Raw genomic sequence first — 22,261 nt, 5'->3', positions numbered from 1 at the left:
TTAAATCTGTTGTGTGCTCTTGTGTTGTTGTGGTTGAAGCTAAAGTAGTCGCAGACAGGCAGGACGTTGCAGCATATGATCTTGTGGGCAATACTTAGATCTTGTTTAAGGCGTCTTAGTTCTAAACTTTCTAGGCCCAGGATTGAAAGTCTAGTCTCATAGGTATTCTATTTTGAGTGGAAGAGTGAAGGGCTCTTCTGGTGAAGTATCTTTGGACATTTTCAAGGGTGTTAATGTCTGAGATGTGATATGGGTTCCAAACAGATGAGCTGTATTCGAGGATGGGTCTGGCAAAAGTTTTGTAAGCTCTGGTAAGTAGTGTGAGATTGCCAGAGCAGAAGCTAGGTAGGATTAGGTTTACAACTCTTGAAGCCTTCTTGGCTATATTGTTGAAGTGGGCTTTGGCACTTAAATCTTTTGTTATTAGTATACCAAGGTCTTTAACCGAGTGGGGATTATCTGTGATAATTTGATTATTCAGTTCGTATTTGGAGTTCAGATTCTTCTTCCCAATGTGTAGGACAGAGCATATCAAACTATTTACTAAGTCTGCACTACTATTACTACTACTTTTTTCTCATCATTCCTATCACCCATTTCTTCCCACTTAGGACTGTATGACTGTAACTTGTTGCTTGCATCCTTAAGATTTTTATTAATATTGACTGTTTCCTCATTGCTTATTTGACCCCTATGACAATCTTTAAGTATTGTATATCATAATTCTTGACAAATGTATATTTTCTTTTATGTACATTGAGAGCATATGCACCAAAGTCAAATTCCTTGTGTGTCCAATATTACTTGGCCAATAAAGATTATATCTTCTATTCTATCTTTAAATAAATATCACTGCAAGTAAGTCTCTGCAATAGTTCAGCTTCCCCATCCTCATTTAGGAGCTATCAAAATAGCACATCTGATATAAGCAGTAACATGTTTCAATTTCTGCTTAATTCTTGAAGAACATCAGCAGATCCAATTATCACCAAAAAAGAAAAACAGCAATTTGATTGATCTGTTGAACTTTACTTGCCATTTATAATTCTTTTTTATCTCTTTTGTTATCCATGTTAGATCATTTTTATTATCCATTTTATCATCCAATTAAGACTTCACTTTAATTTATAATGGCTAGAGGGTTAAGTGTTGTTTTAACCTTGTATGTCTTCAAGAATCACCTTCATGAGATATAAATCAAATAAATAAATAAACCACCTATCTTTCTCCATTCCCCTCAAGCCATGTTATGCTGCCTCATCAGGATGGGTGAGAAGTTGGCTGTGGGAGGGATGGGTAAACACTAGGAATTTATGCCAAGAGTATGGGTATCCTCCTGTTGAAAGATCTGCAAAGCCAGATTTGGGGACAGATGGTCTGGCAAAATATCTATATGGTCACTAAGAGTTCACACTAATTTGATTGCATATCATCATCATGGTTTTCATTTCCCCCCCAGCATTACTTCTTATTTTTTATTACAGAGGAAATTAATTGAAGAGAAAAAGAATAATTGTGCAACAGCTTTGACTGACATAGCTAGAATTCATCCAAGACTTACGAAGAGAGACTGAGGGAACTGGGCATGGATAGCCTAGAGAAAAGGAGGGCCAGAGCAGACATGATAGCAGTCTACAAGTATACGAGGGGTTACCACAGAGAGGAGGGGATCACTTTATTCTCCAGGGCACCGGAGGGCCGGACGAGTAACAACGGCTGGAAGCTGACCAAGGAGAGATTCAACCTGGAAATAAGGAAGAACTTCCTGACGGTCAGAACGATCAACCAGTGGAACAACCTACCAGCGGATGTTGTGAACTCCAAAACTATGGACATTTTTAAGAGGAAATTGGACTGCCATTTGGCTGGGATGCTATAGGGTTCCTGCTTAGGCAGGGGGTTGGACTTGATGACCTGCATGGTCCCTTCCAACTCTAACAATCAATCAATCAATCAATCAATCAATCAATCAATAAATAAATAAATAAATAAATAAAATCTGCTGTCGAGAAATATTGCTGAATGTCATGAATGTTTCATATGTTTGTATATTGGTGGGAGGAATAAACTTTATGTCAAATGTTAATAAGCATGGAAATTCTGTAATTGTCATGTACTCTATGAGTTCTTAAGGGATATTAACTATAACTTGATTTTATAAACAATACTTTTTGCTTCATTTAGATTATCAAAAAATAGATAAAATGCTGCTATTTTTTGAGAATGTAGAATGTTTTACATTTGAAAATATGTATTATTCCTTTTTAAAAAATTTGTTATTTTAAAGCTGGGAACTCATGTGATTGCGCTTCGGTATTTTCACTGTGCACTACTTGTTTTGCTCTGTTTGCCAAATCTTGTAATAATGAAGCATATAAACCAACATTGTTTTAATGAATAACATAGGATTTATAATGCAAAACAAAAGATGGGGCAGGAAACAGCCTTTTGCCAGGTTGCAAGAACCAATTTCCACTGCCACCTGGCAAGCTGCTGCTATTTCCTGCCTCATCTTTTTGTTTTGCATTACTGTAGAAACCCAATGTTAATTATTTATAAAAACCTTGGAATGCTTTTAAGGGGAACTATTGAAGCCATATTTTCCACAGCATGCCTATCTGTATGTTCTCCATTCTTAGACTAGCTTTTATCCATAATGATCTTTGCCTGCACAAGGTATTCTAATGCCAATCTAGTGCATCCCTGGAGTGCAGGGATCAGTATTGTAATGTGATCAGACAGGCAACTCTCTGCATGATTTTGCAATAATCATGCTATTTTTGATGAAGGAAGAGGAGGTTGGTGTACAGTATAATACACTCTTCAATTACATAGAGAGCAGAAGTGTGTTCCTCCCACTGTTCAGACTGGTTTGCCCGAACCAGTAGTGACCCACTGGTGACATCACAATGAAGTCACGGAATTGCTTTAGTCGGTGCTGGTCCGTAGATGCTGCCTTCTTTTAAAAATCTTATTAGGGAAATTGTTTTTCAACTTTTGGAGGGCACATTTTCCCCCAGGTTTTTTTCTTCTGAGCATGCAAAAACCGAGTTTCCAGCACTGCGCATGAATCAGCATCTTGTTTTTGACTTTTTAGGGAGGGGTGGGATTTTTGCTACTATGCATGTGTGCATGCAAAGCATAAGTGTGCCCATGAGGCACAGCTAAGCAGCGCCGAGGAAGCAAACCCGCAGCGAGGTAAGTTAGAACCCACCCTGATATAGAGTGTAGTTCTGATTGGCTGCTTTATATCTTATACATGCATGCATTTTTAATATTAATAGTCTATATACTGCCTCATTCTGAGAAGTTCCAAAGTACAGTGATACCTCATCTTACAAATGCCTCGTCATACAAACTTTTCGAGATACAAACCCAGGGTTTAAGATTTTTTTGCCTCTTCTTACAAACTATTTTCACCTTACAAATCTACCGCCGCTGCTGGGATGCCCTGCCTCCGGACTTCCGTTGCCAGTGAAGCACCCGGTTTTGCGCTGCTGGGATGCCCCTGAAGCTCCCCTCCATGGGAAACCCCACCTCTGGACTTCCATGTTTTTGTGATGTTGCAGGGGAATCCCAGGAGTGCAAAAACGGGTGCTTCGCTGTCAACGTAAGTCCGGAGGTGGGGTTTCCCAGCGAGGGGAGCCTCAGTGAAATCGCAGCATCGCAAAAACACAGAAGTCCGGATGTGGGGTTTTGAGGATGTTGGTGTTTTTGCGATGCTGTGATTTCACTGATGCTCCCCTCGCTGGGAAACCCCACCTCTGGACTTCCGTTGCCAGTGGAGCACTCGTATTTGCAATGCTGGGATTCTCCTGCTGGGATTCCCCTTGCCGCATCACAAAAACACAGAAGTCCAGAGGTGGGGTTTCCCATGGAGGGGAGTCTCAGGGGAATCCCAGCAGTGCAAAAACGGGCGCTTTGGCTGGCAAAAGGGGTGAATTTTGGGCTTGCACGCATTAATCACTTTTCCATTGATTCCTATGGGAAACATTGTTTCGTCTTACAAACTTTTCACCTTAAGAACCTCATCCCGGAACCAATTAAGTTTGTAAGACAAGGTATCACTGTACAGTAATATAATATTTTAAGGAAAAAAATAAAATATGTATTAAAATGATTGCAGGCAATAAACCATCAGTAAGGGAGGGAGGGAAGGAGGAAGGAAGGTGGCAACATTTAATACTTCAACACAGACTTTAATAATCCAAGAATGGTGTTATAAATGCATGTACATACGTACATACCCCTCATACTTATATAAGGTACAAACACAAGGTCCACAAGGATATGGTTGGATCTGTCCCATGGGTCCATTGTAGAAAATGTAAGCCCATGTCACTTCGACCAGTCTACCCAATGCAAAGAGGTAACATCAGGCTGGCTTTGGACCTGTCTATCCAATGTGAAAAGGACACATCAAACCCAAATGGCTTCGGCCCAGTCCACATAGTACGAAGAGGAAAGATGCCAGCAGTTTTGTGAGTGGGCTTAATCTGGCCATGCCTTCCCAGTTGGCCACAGCCACCCGCCCAACACCCCAAGGTCAATCACAGCCCCTTTGCCAGTTTCTTTGCTTCTGCGCATGCGCGGAAGCAAAACCCCCCAGTAATTTTAAACCGGAATCGTTCCGGTTGCACATGCACAGCTTATGCATGCCCAGCGGCAACCGGAACGAGCCTACACACTCCATTTTCCCCAGCAGAACAGCGGTTCCGGGGGTTCTGGCTGGTGCCCATCACTGGTGATTCCCAACCTATTTTTTGGCCATGCCCCACCTAAGCATCTCTAAAATCCTGAGGCCTCCCCACCACATGACATATAATTCTTATTATTCAAAAAGTGAACTACTCATGTGGAGGAAGCCATTAACTTGGTTTAAAGAAGGTTCCAATTTCCCCCATTAAAAATGAAATTGCCCCCCTGTGGTTCATGGGTCCCATGTTGGGAACCAGGGCTGTATATCATACCAACGTCATGTCCTGAACTCTTATATCTTACAAAGGCAGCTGTCTTTTTAGCTTCTCATTGTAATTTCACATTGGATATTATCACTGGTTGATATCCAACTATTTTCCTTTGATTTATTTCTCTATAAAATCACCATCTCAGTTTATAGAACTATAAATTGAATTTAATCAATCTTTTATGCTTCTCTGTGTTCTGTCTGGGTGCCCCCAGACTTCAACACCAACTGGAAAAAGCAGCCAGACACGCTGGTAAAAGCAAAAGCACTTTATAGTTTGAAAAATAAACACAGAGAAAAACCTGTTCTTCCCAACAGGCAGGCTATGAGACTTCACAGCAGAATCCTGATGGCCAGACAATACAGCAGACTTCTTGCTGGCACACCCACCACTGTAGAGAATAAGACCCACACCTTTCCCCCCCAAGGTTTCAGTATTCAAAGTCACAAACCAGAATTCCAAGACGCCAAAGATCACAGCCAGGTCCCAGGACTCCCAAAGATAATACTCCACAAGCCAGGAAGGGTGGGTCTGCCTTTTCAGCCTTTCCAGAGAGCACCACACCCAAACCCAGCTGTTGCCTCTTTAGTGCTGAAAGTACCTGGCTAATTGTCCCCTTCGTTGTGTTGCTCTTCTCTGCCGGAGATCGATTATTGCTTGTGCATTTTCATCTAAGGAATCCAGGCTGCTTGCTGGGGAGAGCTCCCTCTCGGTGGACTCTGGCTGTCCTCCCTCTCCCTCAGCCTGAGATTCCTCCTCCCCGTCTGCCTGAACCTCCTGTTCCTCATCCTCCCCCTCTGAGCAGGAAGCCGGCAGAGGATCAGCCGTTCCCTGAGGGGCCTCAGAGGGAATCACAACACCCTGTTTGTGTACTTACAAGTTCATGTAGCTGTGCCGTGAATGCATTCCAAAATCCTGCATACATCTTCACATATATCCTTCATAGTTTTATTATGGCCTCTGGCTTTTTATACAATTTTTTCCTGATTTAAACTGAAATAGTGGAAAGTGCAAAGAAAATGCCTCATCTTGTGAAATTTAACTGATTTGATTTCCCTTCCCCCCCTCTTCCTTTCCTCCCTCCTTAGCAAATTTTAAGCTTTAAGCCAATAATCAGTCAAATGAAGAGAAATATCTCAGCTCATTTTTCAGGCAAGAATACAGTGCCACATCAGCAAGCTCAATACAACAGGAGGAAGGAAGATAAAATTATCTCTGGAAAACAATTTCCAACCTGGTTTTAAAGATTTCACATTTCAATAGTTATGAAGTTAGTTATTATAAAACACATATTGTATATCATTTAACCCTGTCTTCAATTTTACCAGTGACTATAAAGGCTTTCTTGTGATCTCCAATCAACCCTTTTTAAAACGGAAGTGCAATGAATTTCATTTATCCAATGAATCCCCACCTGCAAATTTGCCCAAGGTACATAAATTGTATTTACTTAAAAATGATTTTAATTAGAAGTAGCTTCTGGAGAGCTGCTATTACTGCTGCTGTTTTGGAATTGTCAATGGCAAATTTTATAAATAAATGGGATCCAACAGGATTTTATTTCCCCAAATCTTTGATCAGGGAAGAAGCGATGAAACTAATTATTCTACAGGAAGAAGAGTTTAAGGGATGACATTAAAAGAGTTAAAAGATTGGGAAATAAAATCATGCTGGATTCCTGCATTTTTGTCATTTTTGGCTCTGAGAATTGTAGCTTTGGCAAAGTTTAGAAGTTTTGAAGCAACTTTTGAAAGTATTTTTGTTTTGCTGATAAATTTGCAATAATTTACCATCAAAACTGCATAGTATCACTTTTGGATAAAATTCAATAATTAACATGAAATAGTCATTTATAAAGAATCTTGATCTTTTGAAATAACTTTACTTTGGTCTCTAAATTTTAGGTGATCAAAAGACTAAAAATGCTAAAACAAAAGATTCTTTGTGTAATTATGGTCTCTTATTTAATCACAATGTATGAATGCTTTTGGAAATTGCAGTGTACATTTATTGTGTGTACAGAAGTGAATTTTGTCTTCTACTAAAAACAAACTCTTTGTGACATAAGAATGAATCATAACTAAGTAAATATTTAGCTTGAACTTTTTAAACAATACCATCCTTTGCCAACAATATTTTCTGATTGTAATTCTGATCTGTAGCTGTAAACTTCCAGGTTGTTAGTACAGCTGCTACCCATCATTCACCAATAAAGTTGCCTTTATTGAAAGTGTAGGTCTTTGTTTTTTCATAGCTCTAACAATTTTACTTAGTATTTTAAAACATTTGACTTTATAATTAAAGAGATAGTATAAAAATATATGTGAAATGTTACATATTACATATTTTGAATTCAGTTTTTTCTGTAACCATAACCACAGAATATAGTACATTAAACATGGCTCTTTAGCTTACCCATGATCATTTTTAAATGATAAATTGTTTACATGTTCTTTTGTATTAATTAATTTACTTTTAATTACTTAGATTTATAAGCCACCCTTCTCCAAATGGACTCAGGGCGGCATTCAACAATAAAAACAATATACAATATACGATCAATAAAACCCCAAGAATGTGAAAACATTAATCCATCAGAGCTGTATGTTGTTGCTCAATGACCCAGGCCTGGCAGCAAAGTCATGTTTTTAAGGCCTTTCAAAAGGCCAGGAGGATGGGGTGGGGGGGGGGCGTGCTTTATTGCCTTTGATAAAGGAATGTTCTGGAATGTTGTTGGGATTTCACACATTTCCCCCCACATTACTGGTACTTGAAATAATATCTCCCACTTTTTTTATGGAGACATGGAAGAGTGCGCTTTTGCTACAATTGCTAGAAGTCTTTGAAGTGGGCAGATGAATTTTTATGCCCATAATATTTTTGTGTGTGCAGCTGCTATGGAAGTGGCTCCTGGCTATCTCCTTATATTTTGATGGCTGTTATTTTATATGTTGTAGACACCCATCCATTCCCTTACCACCACAGTATGGTTTATTGGTCTGGACATAAAATGTTACTAAAGGTCATTTGGTCTTGACTAACTCAAGAGAGTGGTGCTCTTCTCTAAAGTTCAGCTGAGGGAGCCTGTGTTGTCCAAGACTCTTCCATTGTCATGTGGCCTGCATGAAAATATGGAATGCAGTAACCTTCTTGATGAAGTGGTACTTATTTATCTATTCTCACTTGTATGCTAAGTGGCCAGGAGCTGGGGTAATAGGAGCTCACACTGTTGTGCAGTTCTTGGGACTGAAACTCTGGCTGTCAGCTTTGTAGCTGATAAACCAGCCTCTATATTATATTGTATCATATTAAATTGCATACCACATTTATTATATTAACAAAACACATGTTATAGCATGTGTTTGTTAGTCTGAAATTGTAGTAAAATATTATTTTTTAAGCTAACATCTTAAGAGTTTCCACTGCCAGTATATCCATCTGAATGCTCTAAGAAACTCTTTACAGATCTGTCTGCTGAATACACAGGAATAAGTTGTAGTGTAAATATATCACACCTCCCCCTTTTCTTCTTCTGTCTCTACCCACATTACAGTGTCTAAACTCTACTGGCTAATTGTTCAATATCTATTACTCTTGTGCCTTTGTAATAGTCTGAGTAAGGATCCATTCAACTTGAAAGATTTGAGTTGAAGCACAGAATAGTATACTTTCAGATTTGGCACTGCAGGACTTCCTGTTATTTGGAGACTAATTAAAATTATTCATTTCAACCATGGATACAATCCAGATCTATTTATCTGGAAAGGAAGCCGTTTCCTTTTAATTTACTGTCTGCCTGTCAATTAATATTTCGTCAAAAAAAAAACCCAACAAAAACCAATCCCAAACAAAAAAGTCACTACTGCCTACTTTAGGACTATTCCTGCATTTGTTTAACTCTGAGAAACTTCATTTTTTCTCCTTTTTGGACAGGAACCTACCTTCTCATGAATGTATTGATTTGACTTCTATCCTGTCACTCTCCAAGAACTAAGGAACCCCTTTATCTCCAAAACTGCAATCTTGTGAGTTAGGTGGGGCAAACAGATACTGTTTGCATGCCCATAATCAATCAGTTTCCCTATCAAAGAGTGGACTTTAACCCTATTCAGCGCCATTACATTGTTAATATGTTTATATTCCAAAATGTATGCATCTTAATAGGACTCAAACTACACATTACTAATTAAAATAGAATGGCTCTAATATGCTTGTTATTCCAGGTTGTTACTCTACCATTAGACTGAACTTCGTAAAATAATTTTCCAAATCCATTTTGGCTTTACAAAAGCTTTTAATGATGTCAAACTCTGTTTTTCGTTCTAATAGAAATGTCCCAGTGGTATAGTTATTCACAATAAGTAAGGGAACAAAAGCTATCAAATTAACACGTTTCAACCTAACTGTAACATCACTTAATTTTTTGCTTAAAATTAGTTTTAAAATCTGTTTTATAAATGAAATTCTTCTATCTTTTCCCAGCTGGATTAACACATGTGCATACAAATGCAAAAGACTTTTGAAACAGATGACTTCCCTGTCTAAATAGATAAATTCAATTTTGATTTATTTTCCCAAATCACAATTTTTAAATGAAGTGCTTTGGACTGACTATCCAAACTCGAGAGTTGTCTGGTTTAACACAGATTGGAATCATGAATGGCACTGACTTTTATATCCCTGTTGCATAATGGTCATTTTGGGTGTTCTAGCCTTTAATTTGGCCAAGCAACTTAAACATTAAAATGTTTAGAAGTGGTTAGTCTGGTTTTCATCTTTGCAGTGACAAGTATGTGAAATTCACTTGTTAGGTTGGGAGACCCATGTTTGAACTCAGACTAGGGAAAGAAAGGGATTTATTCTGATTCCATTGAAAATGCTTTTGTTATAGCACTGAAAGAACTTCAGAAGTTTGTCTCTATGAATAACATCTGTTGACCAGCTCTTCAAAAAAACACCACCACCACCACCTTCTCTGTGGTTTGGTACTAAAACACATGTCAAAAACCAAATTAACCCTATGAAATATCCATATAATTCTAAGTAGATGTCCATATATCTTCACCATGTATTCTAGGCATACTGCAACCAGAATGTTTTGGACTGCTTGTAAAAAAAGCTGATGCTACCATCTTACTGAAAAAAAATATTCTAGGAACTGCCTGTTTGTTTCCCCCTACATATACAGTGTTGCTTCCCAAGTGAACAGTTTGATTTCACAGAAGTTTAATTTACTTGGAGTTATAGTGTGTTGTTTAAGTGTTTCCTTTATTTTTTTGAGCAGTTTATATTAAGGAGAACCGCATTTGACTACATCATCCTAAATAGCTACTTAATCTGGCAGTCTTCAGCAAATTATATAGCTTTCTAGAAGGCTTAAATGTGAGGTGAATTGAGTGGAGAATAAAATGGCAGAAATTCAAGAGATAAGTGATCTTATTTTTCAATCCCCCCGCCCCCCTCCAAATAAATTAAGAGGGAGAAATGGACTGTTCCACTGTGTGATGGCAGTTTAACTTTTCATTAATTCCCTCCCTTTCTGACCATAACAGGTTCTTATAATGGAAGAAAATGAGCCATTATTTTGATTTTGTAATTTCTTTTAGTGCCTCTAAGTACCTGTCAATGTTTAAAAATACATCAGTGCCACTAATTATATTTATTACATTCCACACAGCAAATTCTTCTTTTTCTTCTATAAGTAACATAATCCAGAACTGCTCAAAAATAAATAACCTTTATTTTCAACTTAATACAGATTAGAACTGCCAAAGCAGATGGAAGGCTTCAGAAATCATGACATTTCAAGTTTATACTACCAGATCCTTGAACTGTGATTTATCCTAACAGATCACCCTTTCTGAGGGAGTAGTCCACATGCAAGAAAAGTTGAATGTAATCCAACATACCAAGATTTGTCTTACTGAGAAAATATGAATGGACATAAACATTGGCTTGCTTTTGGTATAATCCTATTCATTTAGACATGAACACTAACATTTAATCCTATATGCTCATAAGATTGCAGTCTTAATTGTTTTATGAGAAAGTAAACTCAACTGGTTTGAAAAGCAATCTCTCCTGAATAGACAAGCATATTCCAGTATCAGAATAATGCAAAAACTAATTTTGAATCTTAGAAGACTCAGAATAATTTCACAATCCTAATATAAATTTGAATTCCAGGCCGTCTTTGTAAATAGTTACAGATTTCTTTTTATAAAAAAGAATGATGATGTAAGAAAGGGATATACCATCCTGCAAGTAAACTCACAAAAGGGGATGTAAGATACATGCTTTTTTTCAATAACAGTGGCGAAAGTAGTTCTTAGTAGTATAGCAGCAAAACAGAGTTCAGCATTTTAAATTTTCCCTGAAGAAGAAATGGTAATAATATAGTTTTCAGAATATGTTTTCTAAAGGTTGATACATTTAATTTGACAGGTTTGGATTCTAATTCAGATTAAAAATATATTTCATGCTAGAAAATTTAATCAGACTTTGAAATGAAAGGCTAATTCTTATCATTCCTCATTGTGGAGGAATTCAGTGCTTTCTGCATAATCCTCATAATCCTAAATCTATCAGACATATTCACACACACACACATATATACCACTTTTTTCAGTATGAAGAATGAAGGAATTGGACCTCATCCTAGGACTTAGTATGTACAAAGCTTTCTTATCATAGAATGTTGCTCATGGTTAACGGCACATGCTCCCCTTGTGTTATTACGGATACAAGGTGGACATGTAATGCATGGACTGGCAAAGGTAGCCAGTATATGAATATAAATCTGCAGCAAATCTTCTAAAAACAGAATGAAGAAAAAAACATTTTAGGCAGTAGATTGACATATGACAATCTGTCATAGGAAGGTTCTTTTTCTTCAACCTGGTTAGGTCCTTTCCAAAATGTCTTTTGAATTTATATAGTATTTAATTTGCATGATTCTCAGTAGCTTCCAACATTTTTGCTTAAGCATGATGAAGATTCATATTTATTTTTCTTTAAAGATGTTCTATTTGGTTGCCATTCGCTCACCACCTGATAATGACTTTGGAGGTTTGGGATAGTAACCAGCAGTTACTGAGTTATTTGAAGAAAATCTAGCATATTGATAATCCAGCGGTAAATCTGAAAGAAACACATATGATTAAAAATTATACTTGTATCACATCTAAATAATCCCAGGAGAGCCCAAGAAAAATACATTTGTTTCTTAAGCCTTTTAATTTGTTTAAAATTTAATTCGCAACAATTTAATCGGACCTCAAACTTACATGTTTTGTGTTTAGAGTTTATGCAGGCAAAGATGAACCATGACAATAAATAATATACTTGCTAGCATGTCCAGGAAAACTAATTTTGGATTATATATGATACTTTGCATCAATTATTTAATCTTAATTTTAAAAGAGCAATATTATGTTTCCCATAACCATATTATACCTGCAACCTTGGACATTCTTTTTTACAATAAAAAAGTACATCATTAATCTGAGGTGTCCATGGTTGTTGTTATTATTGCAGTGGCTACATACAGGTGAAACTTGAAAAATGAGAATATCGTGCAAAAATTCATTTATTTCAGTAATGCAACTTAAAAGGTGAAACGTAATACAGTATATGAGATAGACTCATTACATGCAAGGCATGTAATGATTTGTCATAATTGATTATGGCGTCTCAGGCCAAATCAACACAGGTTGTGGACACTTTTGCATCTCATTTTGAAACCAAGGATCCAGAGTATGGAGAAAGAATGGAGAGGTACACACTGCAAGATGCTTAAAGTTCAGTTTGAAGGTTCCACAATCTATGTTGATTTCAGGAGCCATGTCATCTACTGGTGTTGGTCCACTGTGCTTCATTAAGTCCAGGATCACATCCAGGACTTGACACCTACCCTCATTGACAAAAGCTCCAAAATCTGGTTAAATGACTGTGGGATTACTGTGCTTGATTGGCCAGCAAACTCGCCTGACCTGAACCCCATAGAGTGGTCCAAGAGAAAATTTTGGTGGTCCATGGGGAAATCTTGGTAAATGGCATCCGGTCCAGGGAGCAGCTGGTGGCCCACGGGATTTAAAATTATGACTTTAGTAGTCCCTGAGATCCAAAAGGTTGGGGACCCCTGCCTTAGAGAATCTATGGGGCATTGCCAAGAGAAAAATGAGAGACATGAGCTGAAGGCCGCTATTGAAGCATCTTGGTCTTCCATAACACCTCAGCAGTGCCACAGTCTAATAGCTTCCATGCCACGCCGCATTGAGGCAGTAAATGCTGCAAAAGGGCACCCCAAAAAGTACTAAGTACATAGGCATGCTTACACTTTACAGAGCGAAATTGTTCTATGCACAATCCTTGTTTTATTGATTGCATGTAATAGTCTAATTTTCTGAGATGGTGGATATGGGGTTTTCATGAGCTGTACTCCATAATCTTCACAATTATGACAAATCACAGCTTGAACTATCTTGCCTTGCATGTTATGAATATCTCTCATATATTAAGTTTCACCTCTTAACTTACATTACTGAAATAAATGAGCATTTGCCCAATATTCCAATTTTTCGAGTTTCACCTGTAGTGTCAGCATAATACATCTTGTTATTCTCTTTTTCTGTGGGAACAGAGAAAGAAAGCAGACAGGCAAAAAATACATTTTGATTATACAATATACTATGTCATAAAGATGCTGTGCCTTTGCTCTTATTTCTTACAAGAATAAAGTTCCATTTCTTACAATTACAGTGGGTTGTCTGTCCAATTGCAACCCTGTCCTTAACATTTCAAATTCAACTGAACCAACCCCCCACCCCACCCCAGATTAAAATGTCCAAAGGACATTTTGGCAGAGAGCCAGATTGATCAAGTGGATAAGGCAGTAGACTAGAAACCAGAGACTGAGAGTTCAAGCCCCATATCTTAGCTATGAAAGCCAGCTGGGTGATTTTGAGTCAGTCGCCCTCTCTCAGACAAACTCATTTGAGCTTGGTTGTTGTGGGGAAAATAGGAGGAAGGTGTTGGATGTTTTCTGCCTTGAGTTATTTCTAAAAATAATAAAGTTGGGATACAAATGCATAAATCTAAAATGAGGGTGAAGCTATACAGTATAACCTGCTTTTTGAGAGCTTAAAGAAATATGTTTTTTTCTGCAAGTATGTTCTGGCTTAACATAGAAACATAGAAGATTGATGGCAGAAAAGACCTCATGGCCCATCTAGTCTGCCCTTATACTATTTCCTGTATTTTATCTTAAGATGGATATATGTTTATCCCAGGAATGTTTAAATTCAGTTACTCTGGATTTACCAACCACGTCTGCTGGAAGTTTGTTCCAAGCATCTACTACTCTTTCAGTAAAATAATATTTTCTCATGTTGCTTCTGATCTTTCCCCCAGCTAACCTCAGATTGTGCCCCCTTGTTCTTGTGTTCACTTTCCTATTAAAAACACTTCCCCCTGAACCTTATTTAACCCTTTAATATATTTAAATGTTTCGATCATGTCCCCCCTTTTCCTTCTGTCCTCCAGACTATACAGATTGAGTTCATTAAGTCTTTCCTGATAGGTTTTACGCTTAAGACCTCCCACCATTTTACAAAGGCACTCACTGACTGACAAATGAAGATGAAACAATCACAGGAGTAATTTGAGTTAGTCCTGGAAAAATAATATTTAGGCATCCAACAGTTGAATGTTAAAGCTGTGCTTTTGTTCCTCTTTAAAAATATACAACTTTGAAAGAAGGATTAGGGTTGCCAAGTGACAATAAAAAATAAAGGAGAATAGTTGTAGATCAGGGTTGAAATGAGGAGTCCTTAGAAACATAGAAACATAGAAGACTGACGGCAGAAAAAGACCTCATGGTCCATCAAGTCTGCCCTTATACTATTTCCTGTATTTTATCTTACAATGGATATATGTTTATCCCAGGCATGTTTAAATTCAGTTACTGTGGATTTACCAACCACGTCTGCTGGAAGTTTGTTCCAAGGATCTACTACTCTTTCAGTGAAATAATATTTTCTCACGTTGCTTTTGATCTTTCCCCCAACTAACTTCAGATTGTGTCCTCTTGTTCTTGTATTCACTTTCCTATTAAAAACACTTCCCTCCTGGACCTTATTTAACCCTTTAACATATTTAAATGCTTCGATCATGTCCCCCCTTTTCCTTCTGTCCTCCAGACTATACAGATTGAGTTCATTAAGCCTTTCCTGATACGTTTTATGCTTAAGACCTTCCACCATTCTTGTAGCCCGTCTTTGGACCCGTTCAATTTTGTCAATATCTTTTTGTAGGTGAGGTCTCCAGAACTGAACACAGTATTCCAAATGTGGTCTCACCAGCGCTCTATATAAGGGGATCACAATCTCCCTCTTCCTGCTTGTTATACCTCTAGCTATGCAGCCAAGCATCCTACTAGCTTTTCCTACCGCCCGACCACACTGCTCACCCATTTTGAGACTGTCAGAAATCACTACCCTTAAATCCTTCTCTTCTGAAGTTTTTGCTAAAGTCCTTGATGCTCTCTGAGCTTGGTTGTTTTCTTGTAGACATTTCATTAACCAAACAAGGTAGCATCAGCAATGGTCTGATATGACCCGTACGACTATAAACAAAATAAGAATTACAGGTCAGCTGTACCAAGACCTTCAGAAACCTGCATAGAAACAGGTTAACGGGGAATTTGACAACGGAGGATTATTTCTTTTTGTATAGTAACTTGTTACAGAACGATACTGAAATGTTTTTGCATGCAATTTTTTTTCGCTCACTGAATATTTTTTGCTCAGTTCCTACACCATGCACAATTCTTTTTGAAGCTTTTTCTGCCTTGTAGCTGCCCTTCCCCCCAATTTGATAATAAGGATGTTCTGCCCAACTTCATCACTTCCTCGTAAGATTTAACAAGAACGCTGTATTTTTGAGAACTTCCTTATTTTCAGAATGTTGTTACGATTGAGAGACAGCCAGTCCTTGATTCAGAAGATCCAAATGAGCTCCCCCCCCCTGCTATAAAAATCCCAAGTCCTTCTTGATCTCTCTTCCTTCCCCTAATCATAATGCATGCCTGAACACACGGAGGGTTTTAACAATTTGAACACCACCATTCAAGATCATGCAGAATGCTGAAACTCTGAAATACTGAAACTGAGTCAGGCTTCACATCATAGGCTCGGCTGTTAACTGTGATTTTCTAGAGATTTAACAACTTTAGGAACTGACTTGTTCTATGGAATGCTCACCAGTATTACTTAGCAAGTTTAACGTTTTGATCACAGAGATGTAGGAAGAAAATAAAACTTGTCCATAGCACTGTACAGAAAGAAAATCCCTTAGATAGTTTTGTGCTTCTGAGCATAAATATAAGGCTTTTTTCTTCTGCTCTGCCAAATCAACAAAGAAGCCATTTTTAAGATCAGGGATCCCCAACTCCAGTCTGTGGCCTATTGCCCGACTGCGGTCCATTTGAAACTGGGCTGTGGAAACAGTGGGTGAGTGTGGAAAACTGCATTTCTGAAAGGGGTGCGTTGGTTATGACCTATAAAGCCCTTCATGGCACCGGACCAGATTATCTCAGGGACCGCCTTCTGCTGCATGAATCCCAGCGACCAGTTAGGTCCCACAGAGTGGGTCTTCTCTGGGTCCTGTCAAAGTCGTTTGTCAGGACCCAGGGGAAGAGCTTTCTCTGTGGCGGCCCCGGCCCTCTGGAACCAACTCCCCCCAGAGATTAGAATTACCCCCACCCTCCTTGCCTTTTGTAAGCGTCTTAAAACCCACCTCTGCCGCCAGGCATGGGGGAATTGAGACATCTGAGATATTCTTTCCCCCTAGGCCTTTACAATTTTATGCATGGTGTTTGTATGTATGTTTGGTTTATAATAAGGTTTTTTTTTAGTTGTTTTAGTATTGGATTGTTACATGCTGTTTTTATTACTGTTGTTAGCCGCCCCGAGTCTACGGAGAGGAGCGGCATACAAATCCAATAAATAAAAATAAAAAATAATAAAATAAAAAGTATCCCCCTTCCCCTCCCCAGCTGGCCCGCTGAGCTGGAAAGGTTGTATGCTGTAGATGGCCTTCGGGGATCACCTGACATAATGGAATTCTATGTAGGAATGCTAATTGCTGTCCTCATCAGTCTAATTTCTTATTAATAAAGCTAAATTGATAACATTGCATGTGTACTTTTGTATTGTGCAGCTGGTGTACAGTAATACCCCGGTTATTGCGTCCCCGACCATTGCGAACAGGGTAATTTGCGATTTTTCAACCCGGAAGTCAAAACACCATCTGCGCATGTGTGCCCTTTTTTTCTATGGGCACGCATGCGTAGATTGCGCCCGGCAGATCAGCTGCTGGGCGGCTTCCCTGGGTCTTCCCCCTCTTGCTGGCGGGAGGGCGAGCAGCGGGCATCAGCAAGGAGTTTCCCCACCGCCCACGCAAACTCCTCGCTGCTGCCCGCCCTTCGCCCGCCCACGCCGTTCATTCTCGCCGCTTTCGAGCTGAGTCCTGAAGCGAATTCGCTCCGGGACTCAGCTCGAAAGCGGCGACAGCCAGCGCGGAGAAGCCGTTCGCTGGCGCTGGCTGTCGGCGCTTTTGAGCTGAGTCCCGGAGCGAATTCGCTCCGGGACTCAGCTCAAAAGCGCCGACAGCCAGCGCCAGCGAACGGCTTGTCCGCCGCCTGCCTGCCCGCTAGCGAGGAGCCGAAGATTGGGGGCGGCACGGCTGTTTTAAAATGTCGCCGCCGGCATGGGGGGCTTGCCAGCACCCCCTGGACCCCCAACCCGGGTTTGGGGGGCTGCTAGGAAGCCCCCCATGCCGGCGGCGACATTTTAAAACAGCCGCGCCGCCCCCAATCTTCGGCTCCTCGCTAGCGCTGCGGGAGTAAAAACACCATCTGCACATGCGCAGATGGTGTTTTTACTTCCGCAGCGCTACTTCGCGAAAACCCGCTCGTTGCGGGGGGTCCTGGAACGGAACCCTCGCAACAAGCGGGGGATCACTGTACACCAGATATTCTAGATTATATACCTTCCCTGACAACCATGGCTATCAAAGAAGCTATTTGGGGACTATGAGAACTGTATTGCATTGAGGGCATTCGCCACTGTTTCAGACTGCGCCTTCCTGTATTTGCTAAATTTATTTGATTGAAAACCTCTGTGAGTCATCACGCCTCTCAGAGCAATTTATAGATTAAACATTAAGCACAACAATCAAACTATGTATTATGAACCTGTTTTTACAAGATTGCTTCGCCAGACTTTCATTTGAGACAAGCACAGACATTTCTAGTATACATCCTTGCAGGCTGATTTCCCCAACCTACATCTATCTGTAGGAGGAAAAATTATATGCCTTGGGTCATGTACAAAGTAAGATTATCTAAAACTATTCCTTTTCTGCTAGAAGGAAAAGTGTTTTTTTAAAATATACGGACAAGTTGAGAACTAAGTCTGGGAAGAGAAAATGGGATCCCTTTTGTCAATTTAGCAGCCCCACTATTAAATGAACTATAAACTTTAGAAATCTAGAAGGGACTATTGGAAGAACTGAGATAAAGGGAAATCTGTTTGGTTAAAAACAACTATTTTGAAAGGATAAGCCAAAAAGTGTGGCTAGAAATATTGTGCAATATTTCTTTTGTGCAGTAAATAAATGCTACTTGGAACCTCTTTACAGTAGAGTTCTCTACTGAAGCATTAGTAGCAAGCATTAACCTGTGTTTGGCCAGAAATTTACGCTATCTTTTATGTTTTGTTTGTAAGATCCTTCTAAGTCTGGACATGCAATTGGAATAACTCTTTATGTCTTTGATACTGTGTAACACAAATAAAAAGGAATACTTGCATTTAATTTTTTTTAACAATAAATAACATTTATATTTTGCAAAATAGATCTTGCTTCCTAGGGAGGTAGGTGATTTCTCTAATCATTCACCTCAATGATAAAAGACACAGAAAATGGACCAATAGAAATTATTTCATTTCATTGGTCATTTCTCCCTTCTATTTGCTGATAAGCATGTAACATATTGGGAGGCTCTCTTTGTCATACTCATACATACAGGCACAACATACACACACATAATTTTATGGAAGGATGCCAGATTTTTTGAAGCTGCAAATTGACTACTTTTCTTCAACAATTTTCCCTAAGCAGGGAAGATTGGATATTGGCTAAATGTTATGCCAAATGGCTGGGTCTATTGGCTTCTCGAAGAGGGAAGTATATGCTTCCCTTCCCTCCCTCCCTCCCTCTATCCCTACTCTACTCTACTCTACCCCACTACCCAATACACTACAGTATGGACTATATTGTGTGCCACTCCTGATGATGCTGTTTTTTTCAGGAGTTATAGTCACTCTTGACAGGACTCAGTCAAAATGCAGCTCCAAGAGTAATTTATCTGTCAGTTGCCTAGAATATTGCTGACAATGGCACTGTAGATGGTTTGTATCCTTCCCCATCAAGGAGCAGGTCACCTTAAAGAGGAGTCTTAAGTGGCTGAGAGAAGACGTGAAGAGAACAAAAGAAATAGTTATATTTTGCTTATTCTTATTACCATAATGTAGTATCTAGTATGATTTCCCATTCTAGGCAGGGGCTAAGTCTTGGCCAAATTGCCTACCAAATCATCAGGAAAAGCCTGAGAATTGGATATGCTGAGCAGCTTACATTATTATTATTATTATTTATTAGATTTGTATGCTGCCCCTCTCCGGAGACTCGGAGCTGCATAACCTATTCCAGTCATGGCAAACCTATGGCATGGGTGCCAAAAGTGGTATATGGAGCCATATCTGATGGCACGTGAACTGTTGCCCTAGCTCAGCTCCAACATGCATATGTGTGCCGGCCAAATGATTTTTGGCTCGCACAGAGGTTCTGGGAGGGCGTTTTTGGCTTCCAGAGAGCCTTCAGGGGGGATGAGGGAGGGTATTTTTATCCTCCCCTGGCTCCAGGAAAGGCTTTGGAGCCTGGGAGAGCCTACTGGGCCCAGAAGTTGGGAAAAGGTCATTTCCAGCCTTCCGAGGGCCCCCCCGGGGGGGGAAGGGGAAGGTGTTATCCCCTCCCCAGGCATTGAATTATGGGTGTGGGCACTCGCGCATGCGCAATGGCGTGCATGTACGCTCTTTTGGCACCCGAGGAAAAAAAGGTTCGCCATCACTGACCTATTCCATAAATGAGGTTTTATATAAACATACACACAAACACCTTTATATTCCTTCAAAGAAGAACTCATTTTAAAGCAGAATCTTAGACTTCATAACGTATTAGCTTCAAAACGTATCATTCTGTTCAAAGGTCTGTTGGAAAAGCCAGGTTTTAATAGATTTCTAAAAGCTATCAACTTTGGGATCGTACTAATCTTACCTACTAGTTCAGGGGAAAAGTATGTATGCCGCCCCGAGTCTGCGGAGAGGGGCGGCATACAAATCTAAATAATAAATAAAATAAATAAATAAAAGAAAACAGTGACTGAAAAAAGCTGCCTTTAAGATTTGTGCAGGTGACTGACATTCTATGGGAGGAGGACTTAGAAAGTCTACCTGATCTTATTGGAAAAGCCCCCTCATTCCAACCCCCCCCGCTAGGATTAGTTCACCATGACCACTGCCAAACATTTACAGATAGTCCTTGATTTATGCCCCCAGTGGAATCAGACTTGTAAGTAATTACAGTCATAAGTTGAGGCATGTGACCAGATTCAATTTTATAACTGTTTTTATAACGTTAAATGAGTCACCATGATTGTTAAACAAATCACATGGTTGTTAAGCTGACCAAAACAAATCCAGCATATTCAATGAATATTTTTTGCTCTTTTTATACTGGAAAAGGGCAAAAAATAATTGAAAATTGCAATAACGTGCTGCAACCAGTCTTAAAATATGAGCTTGTTGTCAAAGCTCAAAATGTGATCCCATGTGTGCAGTAGTCATAACTTTGAGAAGGGAACATAAGTATCTTTTCTGAAATCTTTCTTAACTTCCAACAGTTCTCAAGCAACTGTTGGAAGGCTATAAGTCAGGTTATAAGTCAGGGACCTAGCTGTGCATCAGCAATATTTTCACCACTCTTACAGCCACTGGACTTAAATGATGGCTGCCAGTATCCCCAAAAGATGATCCTCTGCTACTGCTCTCTTGTTTTGCATTATTCTCATTCAGTACTGGGGATGGGTTGGCCTTCCTTTGTCTAGGCTCTTGTTATTGTGACATTCAGCTCCAACTGCCCCCACCCTCCTTGCCTTTCGTAAGCTACTTAAAACCCACCTCTGCCGCCAGGCATGGGGGAACTGAGATATTCTTTCCCCCTAGGCCTTTACAATTTTATGCATGTTATGTCTGTATGTATGTTTGGTTTTTTATTATAATGGGTTTTAATTGTTTTTAGTATTGGATTATTGTTGTACGCTGTCTTATTGTTGCTGTTAGTCGCCCCGAGTCTCCGGAGAGGGGCGGCATACAAACAAACAAACAAACAAACAAACAATTCTGGTAAAAAAATAGTAATAACTGCTAAAATGGAAAGGAACAATACACGTAGAGAAAATATATGCCAAGGATTTTAGTCCATATCCATATTGTCAATACCAGTACATGGTTTATGATTAAGGAATAAAACTTAATTATTGGAGATGGAGATTGTCAATGCTATATCACTTAGTGTTTTATATAACAAAGCATTACTTTTAGGGGGGGAAAGTAAAATATTTTGTTTACAGCTCTGCAATTGGAATTATTTTTGTGGAGAGCAAATCTATATGCTTTAATAAAGATGCAAATGATTTCTCTTCACTGTTTTCTTTTTGCTTTCTCAAACTCAAACCATGCTTTAGTAGAATTTACTCTGGGTTTTACAATGAAAACCTACGAATATTTACTAAAATGTAAGCTCAGAGCTGCCAACCAATAAAAGTTTCTGGGGTTAGCATTAGAATTCCAATCATCCACATTAATCCGACACTAATATGGATTTGACTTTAAAATTAATGGTTTGAAAATTTCAGGGATTGCTTTAAGATCATTACTCTTACCTGCTATGGCTTCAATACTTGGGATTGTAATTGTGCTGTAAGTATGAACAGATTTGCAAGACCATGTATTTACTAAGGTTTCCTCTTCATTTTCTTTTCTTGTAATAGTATCCACAAAGAAAGAACCCCACTGTTTAGAAACGGAATGGAGAGCTTTCGGTTGACGTCCCTGGAATATAAACAAACACTAAAGTAAACATAAAATCCATATGTGCTCTTATGGTTTCATATG

The 22,261-nt window shown here is 39.1% G+C and overlaps 2 protein-coding genes across 3 annotated transcripts in view; one reads left to right on the top strand and one right to left on the bottom strand.

Moving 5' to 3' along the window:
- The window catches only part of LOC139157052 (uncharacterized), a 288,628-nt gene that overhangs the window by 153,843 nt on the left and 112,524 nt on the right, over positions 1-22,261 (top strand). The gene's annotated exons all lie outside the window — the stretch shown is intronic.
- NT5DC1 (5'-nucleotidase domain containing 1) overlaps positions 10,686-22,261 on the bottom strand; it is a 114,570-nt gene continuing 102,994 nt past the window's right edge. For both annotated transcript variants that reach the window (XM_070733392.1, XM_070733393.1), the window contains 2 exons: positions 22,030-22,198; positions 10,686-12,107 (listed from right to left, as the gene is read on the bottom strand). In XM_070733392.1, the coding sequence (XP_070589493.1) occupies positions 11,992-12,107; positions 22,030-22,198 (285 nt within the window). In that variant the 3' untranslated portion in view covers positions 10,686-11,991. The remainder of the gene's footprint in view (positions 12,108-22,029; positions 22,199-22,261) is intronic.

This window comes from Erythrolamprus reginae, chromosome 1 (assembly GCF_031021105.1).
Source record: "Erythrolamprus reginae isolate rEryReg1 chromosome 1, rEryReg1.hap1, whole genome shotgun sequence".
Taxonomy (NCBI): Eukaryota; Metazoa; Chordata; class Lepidosauria; order Squamata; family Dipsadidae; genus Erythrolamprus; species Erythrolamprus reginae.
This window is presented reverse-complemented; position numbering and strand designations above follow the sequence as displayed.